This window comes from Homalodisca vitripennis, chromosome 3, assembly GCF_021130785.1.
Source record: "Homalodisca vitripennis isolate AUS2020 chromosome 3, UT_GWSS_2.1, whole genome shotgun sequence".
Lineage (NCBI taxonomy): Eukaryota > Metazoa > Arthropoda > Insecta > Hemiptera > Cicadellidae > Homalodisca > Homalodisca vitripennis.
In genome coordinates, this window is record NC_060209.1 from 144,817,843 (window position 1) to 144,835,340 (window position 17,498).

The window sequence follows — 17,498 nt, forward strand, 5'->3', positions numbered from 1 at the left end:
AAAATTGCACTGCTCCTGTATCAAGGATAACCCTGCCTTGCTGTGTGAGGGCTTTTAAGGAGTAAGATCAGGCATATTATACTGTTTTAACATAAATACCAGTACATTAAACAATACATTAAAGCTGAACTTAAACATTATTAATTTCTTTCTACAAATCAGTCTACTAGATCAAAGCCATTTTTGAATGATAAAAATAATATAAATTACATAAACTCAATAATGCTTTTGCTATCGTAAACCTAAATGCACCACTCGTGATCTTCAACTACGTTTTTGGCTAAATAGATGTTAAAGTAGACAGTCTGTATAATGTCCAATTTACAAATTATGGTTTGAATTGAATGGCAAAATTGTATTTTAACATTGCTGACCAATAGCTTACTGAATGGATAAGAAACCATTACATTGTTTTTTTTTTTTTTTTTTTTTTTTTTTTTTTTTTTTTAATACTTCCATTCATTTCTATGCAGTTATTTTTAGCACAGTTTAGCCAGGAATTAAAATGCGAGTTTAATCAAAATGACTTATAAGTCCGCAAACCATGTCAAAAATAAGTTTAACATATTTGCTGACAAGGTTTTCATTATTAAAGTGAGGCGTTAAGGCTGTACCAAGGCACTGTGATGCAAGGCAGTAAAAAGATTAACAATATTGACGGATAAAATACACAACAAGAAACAAGGACTTAATAAAACACAGGCTATTACAATGATTTTAATGAGTGAATTTCTTCAATAAAGTATATTGTAATTACATAAGAGATTTAATTATCTATTCTTAAATCTAGATCACACTTAATACTATCCCTAAATAAAAGTATTGCATCAAGAGAAAGGACGTTGAAACCATAGGTCATTCCGATCATAGATCAGTTTGGCACATTTTGAATTGACTAACCGATAGTAGTATGTCGATAACAGCAAATATTTACAATACCAGAATTTTCACCGTGGCTTTTTTTAAATGAATGAACATTGATTGTCAACATCCAGAACATATCTCTACGTGAACATAAAGCAAGTAAGTTGTACGAAAATGCAAATAATGAACCATGATGATAAAATACTACTTTCAGTTTGTGAACAAAGAATGCTACAAAGTTATAAATATACGTGGATCAGCTTGAGTGGTTTTTCCTGACAGAATCTCTATGGTTTGTAAGAATGCGTAATGGTTCAGCAATTTAAAGGCAGACCATTACAAATTGATAAAAACAACATCTTTGCCGCTAGTTCCAAAGCAGACTGCAACGCATACTACGAATAAGGAGTATATAACACTCCTGCAATAATGGTACAAAAGTGTAGCCTGACACGAGGTGAGGACATTATTCAGACCGGGTGGCCAGCGACCTCGTCACAACACCCTCTCACTCTGCATGGGCGTCACTCGTACTAGAGTAGCCTACACTCACAGAACTGCCCAGTCCTTCGGCAGAGACGCTGGGGCAGTTACCGCAAAGGTCGGGAATAAACTAAAGGATTTTACGAAACATATGTCGCAAAGTGTAGTACAAAGTGTCACGGTAGTGGAGGAAGATATTAATTTCAACCCTCACAGGATAAGTTGGAGTATACATTATTATTTAGTTTCCTCGTGAAAACCAAAACACACTTTTTTTTATTAATAAAGTCAGTTAAATTAGAAAAAAAATCTTCATCTCCTGCATGTGGTTGGTGATTTCCTCATCAATATCGATGGCATTCTGATAAGTTATAGAGCTCACACTCACTTTACTAAAATGACTTGGCTGAATTGATAGGAAACGAAATATCACAATATGGGCATGTAACTGTGGAGTATGGAAGCATAATCAGATAAGACATAATCCAGGATCTGGAGGTAGTCGGCTATTGTGCTCTATATGGTTGTGACATCTAGGCCAGCGTCTCAGTGACCAACGGGCGGCTCTCACATGTGGAATGTCCCATGGCCAGGGGTGGGCGATGGGTGATTCGACGATGGCCAACCGCCTCTCCGTTACAATGGAGGCTGATTTCCTAAAAGAGGTTTCCGAAGGTTTCCGTGTAGTATTTTATTCCTATTATTGCTGAAGCGAATCCATAGCATATTTAAACTTGGTATTTATTAAGTACTTTAAAACCACTTTACTTTATGAACGTAGAGTTATATAAAATAACACCCAAGTTACATAATCGATAAATTAAATTCCTTATAAGCACTTATACGACAGTTATTAACTTAACCTTAAAATATTAACTCTGTAGTTATAACATCATAGCTAAAGCTAAATAAATTATTAGTAGACTTAAATAGAGTGTTCGACATTATTCGTCGTCCTAATTAATGAAGAGAGCGTATTTACAGAAAGTATAAACATACTGTAATACGGATCACAGTTTGTTTTTATAATTTATGACACTTTAATCGATATCAATCGATATGGTATGTTGATTTCGATTTTCTTGGTTAGATTATAAATCTCACAATCTTTAACGTAAATGATTTGATCATCTTACAATTAATTGCTTATAACGCTTGCATATTATGATGCTAATCAAGACTTAAAACTCAACAATTTTTGATCTGCAAGATTTTTCCAGATAAATAGACAACACTGAAAACCTCTAATCACAGATAAAGTTTTATGTCCTTATTTTGTTAAGGATCATAGCACATTACTTATGTCATACCTATGGCTGCACAAAAAAATAAAACTCGGTGGATGTCTTAAAACCTAGGATCGTAAGGAGTCGATTCGAATCCGACGTATCGGTTGTTCTTCCTGTGGACAAAGCCTGAGCCAGGTGACGCGTTATAGTAGATGACTCTGCGAATGCCGAAGGGATCGATGTAGCCGAAGCTGCCGGCCCTCTTATCGCCTGGGAGATTTTCTTCTTCGTGGTAATGCCTGGGAAGGTAGTACCGGAAGCCGTTATGGGTCATGGAGACGCCGTCGTAGAGCGGAAACTGTTGTTCCTGGCCGGAGGAGTAGCTCTGAGCGCCCACGGCATCGTACACCCGCCTGGAAGCGCTGGGTGAGTAGTAATTCTGAGACGATACGGAGTTGGGGTCAAAGTACGGCCGGAAGGTCTGTGCTCTCACGGGAGTGGAGGTAGGGGCGGGAGTTGTGTACTCGTAATAAGGAGAAGGAGTTGGGGTGTTGGTGGGATTGTAGGAGGGAGCGGAGGGATAATAAGAGTTGGGGGTGATGTAGACCTCCGGACCATTGTTGACGTAGGGACTAACCGTCGGGGCAACAGTGGAGGATGGATAGCTCTCGGCCTCCTTGCTCTGCTTCAAGAAGTCGCTGAGGGAAATAGGAGCCACCGTGGACGAAGAGTAGTCCAGAGCGTTAGAGGCCAGTTCAGGCCGGTACGTTGAAGACACGTACGACGGTTTGGGTTTCTCGTATATCTTTGCGTTCTGGACACCAACTCCACCCTGGCTAGGAACTTTCTTGGCGGCGGATACAGCGTTGGATATAGGAGTGTCAGCACCCACCAGGACCTTCTTGGTGCGGACTATTCGGTACCCCTTGCCGTCAGCGATATAGTCTCTGAGTCTGAGGTAGCCGTTGGGGTCGACCCAGCCGTAAGTGCCTACCACCGTTCCATCCTCCAGGCGCTTCTCCTTGCGGTACTGCCCGCTGATGGTCTGGTACTTGAAGTACCGCTCGGGCCCTTCGTCCGTCTGGATGTGGTACTGTGTGTTGGGCGCTGTGTCCCAACCACCGATCTTGGCGCTCGCCACTCCCACCACCACGACCTGCAACAGTACAACTCTGATCAATATGTGGATTAGGTAACATCACTGACCTTGGCGTGTGACCTTGTGTACAGTTTTGGTGTTGGCATTGGCGCTTATAAATGACAAAGTTTACATCAGCTGATCTCATCTAACCCAGTCTGTCGTCACTTTTGTCTTTGGTAAAACATTCACGAATCACCTTAACGAACGTACTGTAGTAGAATATTAAGTGTTGTATTCATATTTATGTACATTATGAATATTTTATATTATTTCTTCCAGAACAATTTCTCAAGCAGATTAAATAAAATAATAGTTTAAATCAGTTCAACGGTGTCTAAACATATATCTATCGCAGTATGCTAATAGTGGTTTGCGACCAAGGTATACTAGAAATTTCCTGTGACACCTGACGTCAATACTAGCACTTTGGTTGTAGTCTAGGCATGGATGGGATTCTATTCGAAAATAGGATTTTAGGGAACTGGTACCTCTTTGGTTTAGATTTCATATGCAACTGTGGGGCATCTTGGTTGCCATTGATAAATTGGCTATTGATTTAGGTTGCTAAGAAAGTCTAGAAATAAAGCTCTCATTACGTAAAAACACATATTTTCTCATCACCGTATCGTATGCATCAACAATGCCTTCAAATACATACTTGGGTATATTGGCGTTCCAATGTGGTAGTTGATAACTACTAGAAAATGGAGGTGCGTATAGAAGTGATTTAAAAAAATACGCTACACGTTTTATTTGAAATGACTTTATACACAGTTTTTATTAAGTCGAGTAACAAAATATAGTGTAAGGAGGCATTTTTATAGATGTAGTGCAAGCTTCTAGAATTTGTAACAACTTGATGTTACGCCGGATATTTAGTATTATGTAAGTTTGTGTCTCCAGTTCCTAGTTTGATAGGAAAGGAACTGGAGCCGAATGATTTAACGTCAATACAATATATATATATATATATATATTTATATAAATATAATATATATTTAACGTAAATATTTATATTAACGTCAATATAAATATATATATATATATTTTGCATGTGTCACATATGTGTTAAAATACGTCCAAATAAACAGTTTAAAGGACTAGAGCAATTTAGTCATCTTTTCAGATCAACTCTCAGTCTTGAAATTGGTCATTGATTGGTCATTGTTAAGATTTTTATTTATCTGAGGCCATTCAACTTCAAGATCTTTGAATTAATATAATAGGGTGTTATATACTCATCTCTCCTGAGATCAAATGCATATCCCATACAATAAGTTTGGGTTCTCTGGAGTTTTTTTTAACCCAAAGCCACAGTCATTTCGTTCATCACAATGTTACAGTAAGAAAAATGAGGTAGTATGAGTATTTTAACTAACAAAAATTTTACGTGAAGCGGCAAAAACCTCTGCACTTTTTTCAGGGAATGTATTGATGCCAAAACTTTCTTACAAGTCTCTCTCACCGCATCAGTCCAGCTAAGAGTACAATTTATTGTCGCCGCAAATAAAAAAAATATTTCATTTCATTTCTCTTTATACCTTACAAGTGTTGTTTCAAGTCGCCCAAGCTACAATTTAAATAACAATAGATACAATTGTAGAGGAGATATTTCATTATTACGAGATAACTATCAGACAATTAGGAAACAAGCTCGGTCTTTGACTCACCCGACCTACACCACCCAACCCAGGATGTTGACGGGAGTCGCCAAGGACGACGGCTTCCTACGGGAGCAGAGGCGGTCTAATATTTCGCAAATTGCCCCTGACTTATGATTAACTCAGCCTTGATTACAATAGAGAATGTTCCATTGTTTATCAGCTGTTTCCATAAACCACACGAGATGCGGCTTGTCATACTCTAGCTTCCTGACAAACAGCAAAGATGGAAAATGAATCCAGGATTGTAAATTGAGACATTTGAAATACCTGAACTACTAAGGGTGTAAATATATGCAATATGTATGCATATATCCTTTAGTTGTAACACGCAATTTAGTTATATACAGTAAGTATTATACTTATACTTCAATGGATCGGGGTGACGTGGAAGTAAAAAAGATTTGTCACAATTCATATGGACACATAGGACTTTCTACTCTTAATAGAAAGATACCAAGAAAATCTCTAAATCCTTTTTGAAAAAATGCTATTTTATCTGGTATTCGGGAAGTATATCTTATCTTGTCCAAGTAACTCTGCAGAATTCTTTAACATTTTCAGACTGTTAAAATGGATAAGAAGATACTTAGCTTTGGAATTTGCCCTAAAAATGGATTAGCACATGGATCACAAATATTCTTACAGTATACTCCTCAAGAACACCGAGATAGAGCCATGGCCTGTTGTATTTGTAAAGTCATGGTTCCGAGAAGTAGAACTTGGTCTATGTTCCTCCCACTAACGTGTCTCCCTGCAAGAGCTTGCTGGGTGGAGCCGAGATAGAGCGATGGCCTCAGATAGTGACATGGAGTGGTCATATGTATCTCGAGGAGTTGCTTGACCTATATGTACACTATAGTAAGTGCCAAAGAGAGAGAAAGCAGGAAAACTAAAACGAAATTAAACTGGGGAGCAGGTCGATGAAAATAAAAAAAAATTAGAAAAAATTTTTTATTGCATTTTTTAATAGTTTTTAAAGTGTGTATTTTAAAAAATATGTAAGTATTAATGCTCAAATAAATTTATAAATTACCAAAAAAAATTCACAAACAAAAGATGTTCACTAGTTTTTTGCAGCAGTTCGTAAGATTTTGGCTGACACAATTCATATATATCATGTGTGTTAGTTATAAGTATGTTATGGCTTTGCTCTGTTGGTCAACCTTGGTACTGACAACTGGGAATACAGATGACAGAAAGAATATTGCTTTATTTGTTTTGATATGCTTAGGAGGTTATGTTTATATGTGTTTGTGTCGGATAATTGTGTTTTACTAAAAGTGTTGCACTTTATTCATAGTTAGTGGTAGATTAGGAGTGTGTATTGTTTCTTGAAGTGTTTTACAACTTCTTATAACCATGCCAAGAGCAAAGGTTAGTTACAAAAACTAAATCTAAACGTGAGTTTAGAGGAAACAAGTACCGTAAGTTGGACTCTAAATCTAGGCCTACCCAAACAGATTCTGCTAGCCCTAGCCCTAGGCCTACTACTAATGCAAACATTAGCTCTGCTTCTAAAAAAACTGTCCTTTGATAAATATGACAATTATGAAGGAACTGGAATGGGTAGTGTTATTTTGGATCTTAGTTTATTTAGTGAGCAATTAAAAAAATTTGTAAAATGTAAATTCTGCGATAGCGAAGACTGCATAGAACTTTGTACTACGGATAAAGAAAAGATTTGGATTGGCTGTGAATATTGAACTTGAAATGTTGTGTTTGTTTGGAATCAACTAATTTTTACAACTCTAAAAAAAAATGAGAATGGAAAATATGAGGTAAACTTGAAATTTATTTACGGCATGAGAACGATCGGAAAAGGTATCAGTGCAGGTAACATTCTGTGTTCATTATTAGACTTACCTTTACCACCTCAAAAATAGGACCTTGTAGTAACATAATATATCAGGCTGTTGAAAATTGTGCTAGTGAAAGTATGAAGCAGGCAATTGAGGAAGCTGTGTCTGTAAATGAGTGTGAAGAAACGTCAAAAAGAGATTTGACGGTTTGTTTAAATGGGTCTTGGCAAAGGAGGGGACACAAGTCACTGAATGGGGTTGTCAGCGTAACATCATTAGATACTGGCAAGGTGTTGGATGTTTCCATAATGTCCAAATACTGTCAAATCTGCACTGTACATGAAAATAAAAAAAATAGTACCTGATCATATATGTTCCAAAAACTACGAAGGGTCAAGTGGCGGCATGGAAGTTGCGGGTGCCCTAGATGTTTTCCGAAAGTCCAGAGATCGAAATGTACGGTATGTACGATACTTAGGAGATGGTGACAGCAATGGTTTTTAAAAAGGTGGTTGATGATAAGCCATATGGAGATGAAGTATAAGTAAGAAAACTGGAATGCGTCAATCATGTCAAGAAGAGAATGGGGAGCAGACTAAGGGAATTGAAAGAAACGGTTGGGAAAAAACAAAACTAAAAGATAATAGAGCAATAGGGGGCAAGAATAGGCTAACAAATAATGACATAGACAAGCTGCAAGAATATTATGGCCTAGCTATAAAAAGAGGTGGATCAGATCTTCAACAAATGGTTAAAAAATGTGTGGGCAACTTTATTTCCACAAAATATCGAATGATGACACTCCGCAACATGGCCTATGTCCAAAGGGGCCGGAGTCGTGGTGCGGTTATAATAAAGCCGAAGCCCTACATCAGACTTTCAGCCATAAGTCACACAATTTGCCATATGAAGTGATGGTACAGATCAAACAAATTTATAGAGATTTAGCCAATCCGGATCTTCTAAAAAAATGCCTTGACCAAAAGACTCAAAACCAGAACGAAAGTTTCAACAATGCCGTCTGGTCTAAGGTGCCTAAAAATGTTTTTGTAAGGCTAAACACTCTAAAACTTGGCATATATGATGCAGTTTTAACTTTTTAATAATGGATTCACCAGCAAATTGGATGTGTATAACAAGCTAGGAATCAAACTGAGCGAGAAGTCTGTTGCCGCATTGCGAAATTTTGATACAATACGATTGAAAAAGGCAGAAAAATCTGCTTTAGACATGACCAAGGAGGCTAGAGTTGCTAGGAGGAAAAGAAAACTTGCATTAGAAGAGGAAAATGAAGACCCAGATGACCCTGAGTACGGAGCTGGGATGTTTTAGCAGCAAAAGGTTAGTTTAGCAGTCATTTTTGCCTTTACCGGACATTTCCCGGAAACTTGGTTTTTTTTCATATAAAGGTACATGTATCTCAAAAACTATAAATGCTAGAGAATTGAAATTTGGTATGAATATAGAACAGTGCAATTCCAAATGGTGTTGCATCTTTTATCATTCTATCTAAAAAAACAAATGAGAAAAAAAAATTTTTTGGTATAAAAAAATAATTTTTTTACACACAATATTTAAAAAATTCCTAAAAAAATTTTTTTTAAAGATTTTTTTACTAAAGTTGCAAAGAGATGTTTATAAAGGAGTACTCTTTGCCTACAAAAAATTTGAAGGTTGTAACTTACTTAGTTTTGACAATACATGTACCTAAAGTTTTGTAAATTTAAACATGCGCGGGATAGGAACGACCCGCTCCCCTTATACGAGTGGGATAAACTCATAATAACTCATTATTATTGCAAGTTTATCAAGTTATTCTCAAAACTAAGATTTATGTATGTACTATCACGAATCTTGAAATATATCGGCCTCACCGTGAAGAATCATCCACACTCAACAAATGTTTTACCAAAGCATGTGAGATTTATAAATGTTTTTGGTAAAACGTTTGTTGATTAAAGACGAGTCTTTATTGCGAGACTGAATTATTTCAGGATATGAGTTAATTGGGTTAGCAGTTTTTTTATACAGTGAGGACCGAAAAGCCTTGATGATGGTCACGACAACGGCCACGTAAGCTTAAGATTAGAATTTTGTATTTATTTGGGTTGAAGATCGATTGCATAAAATACTATTAATTTAGTGTCATTTTGGCCTATTCTAATCTACACAGTAACTTAGGCTTCATTAATAAAGATTTGTTCACCATAGTAAGCGGAAAAGCAACAAAAATGTAAATCAATATATAAATACCTTTGGCGAAGGTAAACCTTTTGCCAAACCTTTCACAAAATAACCTTTGCCAAGTACTAAAACGGCATAAGTTCAGTTACGCTTTTCATGATAAATACCATATATTACAATCTTCTAAAAAGAGACAGACATCTAGAATGCACACAAAATATATTAAACAAAAATAATTCGTGCAAAAGGTGTAGTATGCAATATTATACTATAGTAATTTAAATAAAACCTTAATTTGTTTATAACACTAGTGGAGTTTTTTTAAACAGCATAATTTGAAAACAAAGTTTCAAAATACAAGATCTTTAAGTTACAAGTTTCTTTAATTTATCTTGTTTGTTTTATGAAGTGCGGTGTAGGCTATAAAATGTAGCGTTTCAACTGAAGAAGAAAGTGCTGTAACTAACGTTTCAATCCTGACTGATTAATTTTATGGAGACTTAAACGAACTGCACCGATGTCGTCTTACTTTTAATCAAACATATTCTACTTAATATTGCTATTGGATAGGAATTCACAATGGTTTCATGTTTTAGTACACAGTGCGTGAGGGATATAAAACTGCAAAACAATGGAAAATAATGTCTAATGAAGTTACTGAATGTATATTTAATGTCTGCACTATTAATTATTTAATAGTTTTGATATTAATATAAGTAATATCATTCTTATTGAAAGAATGCGCCCTCAAACACGAACATTCTATCGCTTATTACCTTTATTTCGTAAGTTTTCAAGATACAATCGCCAGGGCGTCTCCCAAGGTGTCATTATGATCTCATTGTTTTCTTGGAAAACTACTGCAACAGTGACGCAACGTTTTATCTTCCGCGGAGAGGAAACAGGCGTGGAAGGAGAGGTTATAGCGCCAGGAAGTAACCTGGGCCTGGAACAGGGACTGTAGTGCCATACAGGGACTGGCGCAGCAACATTGCCTAACAGACGGAGCGGTGCGGTGTAACCGGCCAGCTGACAGTGAAATGTTCCATATCTGGTTCCGCTTCTGGTCGCTACTCCAGCCACTACTGCAGTCGGTACAGTATCATCAGGCAACTGAAGGTTGATAAGTATCAGGTAAAAATGTTTTTTTTTAAGGAGTTGTCATTACCCTTGTTTAATGTCATTCTCTTCGTCCTCATGGACCTCTGGTCTGTGCGAGGATCTTACCAAACAAAATAAGAAGGAGAGCCAGTACAGTACGAGGTCTACGTTCTTGATAAAAGTACAACAGTCAAAGACAGATTTGAACCTGCGCTATCTCTACATGTTAAAATTTCGACGCTTAGACTTTGTGGCCCGGTACTCCATAGTATTGAAACAAAGCAGTTGTTGTTGAAGAACTGTTGTTCAGATGCTAACTACAACGGGAGTTGAAAAATATAACCAAACAAGTAAGATAATATGTTCCACTAAAGAATAACTAAAAAAAATCTATTAAAAAAATAAAGTTATAAGCAAATTTTCTTTTGCGTAAATTATTTTTGACTCAAAAGTAGTTGCCTCAAGAGAGACACGATCGAATAGTTACGGCAATGATATTACATGTGATAATAGCATATGTTTTCATATTGGATGTGTGTGTGTGTGTGTGTGTGTGTGTGTGTGTGTGTGTGTGTGTGTGTGTGTGTGTACGAGCGTTTGTCTAGGTTAACAGAAAACAGCAATAAAATTCCAAATTGAAAATATAAAATACTGGTGACTCCCACGCAAAAACAGAAGAATTAACCTTCTCTTACGTGTGTATTTATTCTCTCAGCAGCTCTGCAACAGCTTAAATTTCTGTTTCGTTTAATAATTCCTATTATAAAATAATTTGTGTTAAAGAATAGAAAAATACATCCTAATTAGTTAACACTTTATTTGATAAAAAACTAGGTATATAAATATAATATTATTGTTGTTTTGTTACAATTAATTGATTGTGAAGAGAGAATAAACGTTTCATTTCATTTCAAGAGAAAATTTGACGGAGTCTTTTCACGTCTTGCGGACGTTTTCAATCAATATGCATTCCTGACTTTGATAGTCTACTCCGGGGAGTAATTCGTAGGGCTCCCTAGGTGTTAAGGGCTGTTGCTAGCCTAGACATAAGGGCGTGTCACCCCTGTCCGCTTTGACTGGAGAGGTTGATACAGAGCTAATCTTCCTTTCTTTTAAGGGGATATCCAGAATACCCTATTACTCTGGAAGCAAAGCAAAAGTCCTTTTCGGACTAATGCAAATTCTCAGTTTCATGTCTTAAGAGAAAAAAGGAAAATACAGTTGTTATTGAAAAATAGGAACTAGGTAGTATGTTATTTTATTCATCTAAGAATAAATGGAATCCAGGTATCCTGGTCACTAGGTTATTGGAAATGTTTAAGTTAGTCTTGATATTTACCGAGAATATGCACAAGAGACGTAGTCAAATGCAATAATTTAATTACACAAAGTTCGATTTGGTGCAATTGAATACCAATATTAGGTAATTGAGACAACATAATTTGTTTATATCCTTATTAGTATTTTATGATGGTTAGATAGGACTTATGGAACAGAATGCTGTTGTAAGGAACCAAGGCTTGTAAAACATTTCAGCATTTAGTACAGTGAGTTAAGTAACCATGGAACCGTTGATGGATACACCTATTTATCTAACTAACGACTACGTTTCAACCACGGACAACATTACTGCACATTAACTTGTGCAATGTAAGAATTGAGCTGTTATTTAACCTTAAATAAACTGAAATATAGTGTAAAAGAACAATTCGTATGAATATATTTCTTGCTTTCAAATGTTCTTGTACTCATATTTTCTATTATGTTAAAAAGTATGTTCCAAACAGTAAATCGAAGAAATTTAGAGACTTGGAATTATAATGTATACGTCATACCAGGAATGCACAAATGCCTGCAAAATGAACACGCTTTAAGACGTTGATATAAATAATTAAAATTTTCTTTATGTATATGTATATTTTCTTTTCAAATTGATATAGGAATCATTAATGATCCCACCGGTCCATCTTAAAATCATTTCGGTGTCTCTCTGTTCTGTACCACTGTTGATGGAAAGCCCGTAGAGGCTTGAACTTTGTACATAGATTCTTCTCGGTTCAAGAAGAACTGTATTGATTTTGGCTCAAAATGTAAAAAGGCAGTCTATACGTATGTTTTTTCGCATGTGCAATAGATTGTTCGTTACGTTCTGTGATGTCCTGCTGTGATGCGTTTTATGGGTTTATACAGGGCTAATACTGCTTTATTTAGTGCACATAAGCGATCTTTATGGCAGACAAGGGCCATGACAGTGATATGAGGAGCTATAAAGATGGCTTCTCTAACTGGCCATAGAACTCGCTTTATGTTACTACACCGATGACGACATATGGCAGTTTTTGCAGGAAGACTCGTCGCTGCGCGCCCACTGTGCTCTATATAAGGCGAGACCGCCTGCCCGCCCATCCACCGGCTACATTGCGATCGTCTCACCAACTCGTATCCGAATAAACCTGCAACGCACTCAGGATCTTTCGTCAATTGTAGCCTGAAAATGGTTTGCTGTACGTTTAGATATTGCAATGTCTTTCTAGAAGACTTTTAAAATTTTGAAAAATTCTTGTTTATAATATGTAATTTCAAAATATTCAGGCAGTTAATTAGCATTAAAGTCAGCTTTAAGATGACTGAATGATAAAGTTATGGGTTGTAACCGGTTAACGGTTACAGACGTCTCTCTGGACTGACTAGGGTAGGTAGGATTTCACATAGTAAGGGAATTTCATGGTGTGTTTATACTAAAGTACTTCAACGTATGTTCAATTTTGAACACGCATTAGAGTTGATCGTTTTACAAATTTAGAGGAACGGCAAACTGAGAATGTAGTTTACAATGTTTGGTAGCAGTTTTAATTACAATTAAAGCAGTTTTAGCTGTCCGAGAAGTTAAATAAATCAGCTTTGTTTGTTTATAATATTTTATACAAAAATATCTTAGTAATAATCCTACATTTCGTTAACTTAATACTACGTAGTGTTAATTTGGCGATAAGCTGGTTTCATGACAGTCACAAACTAACGGGCTAATAAAACAATTTTAAAACATATGAAAGGTTTAAGCTATTATGTAATTCTACCTAATGTCAAAATCTACCCAGGTGGCCCTCAAAATACATTACTTTTAGAGTGATACAGATCAGGGTTTTTGGAAACCACAGGGACTTTTGGCTGATTGCGCCTTGAGTATCACATATTATTTCAAGGTAAATGGAACACCCTGAAAGTAATGTATCTTGAGGAAAGTGATATATCATATGGAGTAATCTGACTACATATAGGATATGGAGTCAGATTAACTTCTGAGAACTCGTATACATAACATTATACGAAAGTTTCAACATTTTGAATCTGAATCTTTGTTATTCTTTCTATCTAACTAAACTAAATACACTACAAACAATAAAAAGTAAATATGTTTTGTAAATAACATTTCCCAAATAAAAATAATTGACTGTTTATATTAGCAAAGGTAACCCAGCAGTTCCGCGTCGATTGACGTTGGAGAGAGACGCCAAGGACAAGATGTCCTTTGATTACTCAAGCAGAGACAAGTACTAAGTAGAGTAGTTAGCCAAGGCCGTGGATTGCGCGGGAGATACTGCTATTAACAGCTGAAGTGGAGCAACTGGCAGCCGGGTTAATGGCAGTTTCCTCATCCGGTACTCAGAGGAACCTGATAGAGGAATGTGTATGAGTGGCTCATGGATAACTCAAAGCTGACATTTCAGCAAATTAAACAATACACGAAAATTGCATTCAAAGGAGGAGCTCTTTTTATTGGAAAAACACTATTTTTCTATTATTTGATAAAAGAAAATTCACAATTATCCAATAATGTTATTTTTCACACGAGGCCTTTCAACATGATGGCATCATTGATATCGAGAAGCCTCGTGTGAAAAATAAAATTATTGGATAATCGTGATTTTTTTATCATATAATAGAAAATACACGAAAAGTTTGTATCCCTTAAATAACCCCCTTAATATGGGCTTTGTATTTCCTTTAATTTTTGTTAGGTTTGTATGTTCTTTTATAGGAAAAGTTACATTATACATGTGCAACTAATGGAGTGTACCATGGTATTTACGCTTGGGTCTTGACTCTTATTTCAATAAATTTACTGGAAATACGACTAATCACAAAGTTATAGTCTTAGGACTACATACGTAAATTAACCATAGATAAATTAACATTGATGGGTTTTTAAGGGGTAGAAATAAAAGGTACCATTTTATAAAATGTAGTTTACCCAATAATTTGAGATTTTCCATTTTAAGACTTGTGTTTATTTTATGAAAACTCTGTTTATAAAATAAATTATTCGATAAAATATTTTACAATTCAATTGAAATAGTCCGAATCATTCGAAACAGCTCTACAAAATATCATGTACAGAGTCAGGAAGCGAAGAACTCATGTTCAACAATAGGTGACCTTGGGATCAGCTGACGAATGCTGATGAGGCACGCCCTTGACAACGAAGAAGGCGGTCCTCATTTACAAGTTATCCAACTGCCACCGTAGTTCAAGTGCGACATATCTCGCCGTATGAGGTCTAGTTGTCAATCAGGTTCCTGTGCTGCAGGGCACCCGTAATGTACGGGAAACCAGTACAATTATTGTTGAGTATTTCGTAATACATGTCATGAAACATGTGGCGTTATTTTCATATGAAGTGAAAAACAGTAAACCGTTTAATATACTACGTAACAATTTATTATAACAAAAAATTAACACTTATAAAGAATAAGACAATATATGAGAGTGTACGAGAACATAAGGTTCAAAGAAAGTGTAAAAAGAAAATGGGACAGTTGAACACAAGTTTCTACATTTTTATATCGACAACTGACGTACATTTTAGATTTGCAGTGAATATTTAACAAGTAAGGTTAACGTAACTGCATAAATTACTAATTTATCTTCTAAATGAAAGTAACGTCTCGAATTATAAAACTGTTTACGTTCGCTTATTATCAAGCGTTATAAATTTAATATACAGTAGTTTGAAATCAAAACCAAAGTATAAAAAATGGAGGATATTATTTCCCTACATACATTTATATGTTGACATTTTCTATAGTCTGAGTAGAATGACTATAGACATCAAGTACTATACACTTTTTTAAGTTAACAGGATGACCATTACATACATTAAATTAACTTTGGAAAAGCTTACTTCAATTAGCACAGAAACTAGTCGCACAAAAGAAAATAATGATTGTATTGAAAGAATAGGTAAGGGTCAAGCGTGGATCCTTGGCACACTCCACCAATTGTGTTCTGGTTGTATTCGTTATGGTATCATTGCGGTCTGGCACCGTTCGGTGGCGGTCCCTGCGGTTCCAGCGATTGCCAGGCGCGGGCGGGCGTGCCACTGGCGACCTTGGGCTACCTAAGACCCCCGCTACCAGGGCTACAAGTGCCGGACTTAAGATGAGCAATTAGCGTTAATTATAGGACAGATGCTTGTGGGAATTAACCGAGATTTGGGTCCCGCAATTTAGACGTGTTGGAGCTATACGGGTCTACATAACACGCGTGAAGGAGAAAAAAGTGTTGGCAACACAAGGACGGCCAAATACCGGTTTTAAGAAGGTGACAGTTGACGTTTTGTAAAAACATGATCACCAAGGCTCACAAAAATCGAACTTTAAACGTCCATTTAATGAATACAGCTATTGAAAACCTTAAAATAGCTTAAAAGTATTATAAGAAATTATTTAATACATTAGGGATCATAGCGTATGTGCAAGCAAAGTTCATATATAAATATTTAATTATATAATTATTGGTTATCATTATTTATTACCAAGGCCCTAATCTGGGTATATGATAGTAAAGAGTGTCTTCGATTAAGCAATATAAATAATCCATACATTCAACTTGATAACATAGTTTTTAAGGTATTGCATTTCGATTTTAGGAATTAAACATTGTAATAGTATAAACCTCACATTACGTAGTATATTATTAGAATTGGTGTGCTTATTAATATTCCAACTATGAAATGAAACAAAACTTTAGAAAGAACATTCAGAAGTAATTAGGTTGTGTCCAAATTTACATAGATATCTATCGATAGAGCATTTGCATCAACGCATTGAATTTGCATCAGCCTTACAGTGACGCAAACCTTAAACACCGTGTCTGAGATAGTTACACGCCTATGATACAGCCACAACCACGGACAATGTGACGTGAGATCGTGTCGTAGCGAGAAATGGGTGATCATAGGCTGCGACAGGGACGGGGCGGGACCGAGCCCCACAGGTCAAGTGCCGACCGTGATAATCTGTGGGAGATGAGAAGGAGGCAATATACTGCACCCGGGCTGCGGTCTTTGGATACAGAGTAGTTGTACGTAATATCAAAAATGTATTTGGTTATATAATAAAAGGAAGTAAAAAAGGCATTACATTATATGCAGTATTTATGAGAGAATTTGGTAAAAAATCTGTTTTTAACGTAATTAAAATATTATATATTACATTCTGTCTGTAGTACAGATTGTTACATTATGTAGATAAAATGTTCATACAATTTGACATTATTAGGTAAAATTTATTTTAACATACCGATACAACGGAATATCGAAGAATGCGACAGAACGTTACGGAACAGGTAGTGGACAGACGGACATTTCTCGAACCTTAAGACCTCAAAATACACAGGGTTCTTTCTTGGACCATGAGCAACATATGTTTGAAGTCTCTAGGACCTTTCTATCAAGAATTATCGCACAAACGGGCAGAAGGACAGATAGACAGGCTGACTGCCCTTTGATCACGTGATCCCAAAATCAATAGAGTTCTTCCTTAGACCGAGAGAAAGCTAAGTATCAAGTTTTATACCTCCAAAACCTTTCTATCACAATTTATAGAAGGACCTCTCGGGTCTAGAATAATACATTAAACTAATACTACAGATAAAGATAAATGACAAAATATTTAATCCAAAGAAATAGACTAGGACAATGGGTGCAAAACAACCAAATTGCTGGTGACAAGGACTTGACGGTCATTATAGA

At 36.1% G+C, this 17,498-nt stretch overlaps 1 protein-coding gene across 3 annotated transcripts in view; it reads right to left on the bottom strand.

The window, feature by feature from the left end:
• Positions 1-704: 704 nt before the first annotated feature.
• The window catches only part of LOC124357635 (DNA-directed RNA polymerase II subunit RPB1), a 65,653-nt gene continuing 48,859 nt past the window's right edge, over positions 705-17,498 (bottom strand). For all 3 annotated transcript variants that reach the window (XM_046809608.1, XM_046809607.1, XM_046809606.1), the window contains one exon: positions 705-3,732. In XM_046809608.1, the coding sequence (XP_046665564.1) occupies positions 2,695-3,732 (1,038 nt within the window). In that variant the 3' untranslated portion in view covers positions 705-2,694. The remainder of the gene's footprint in view (positions 3,733-17,498) is intronic.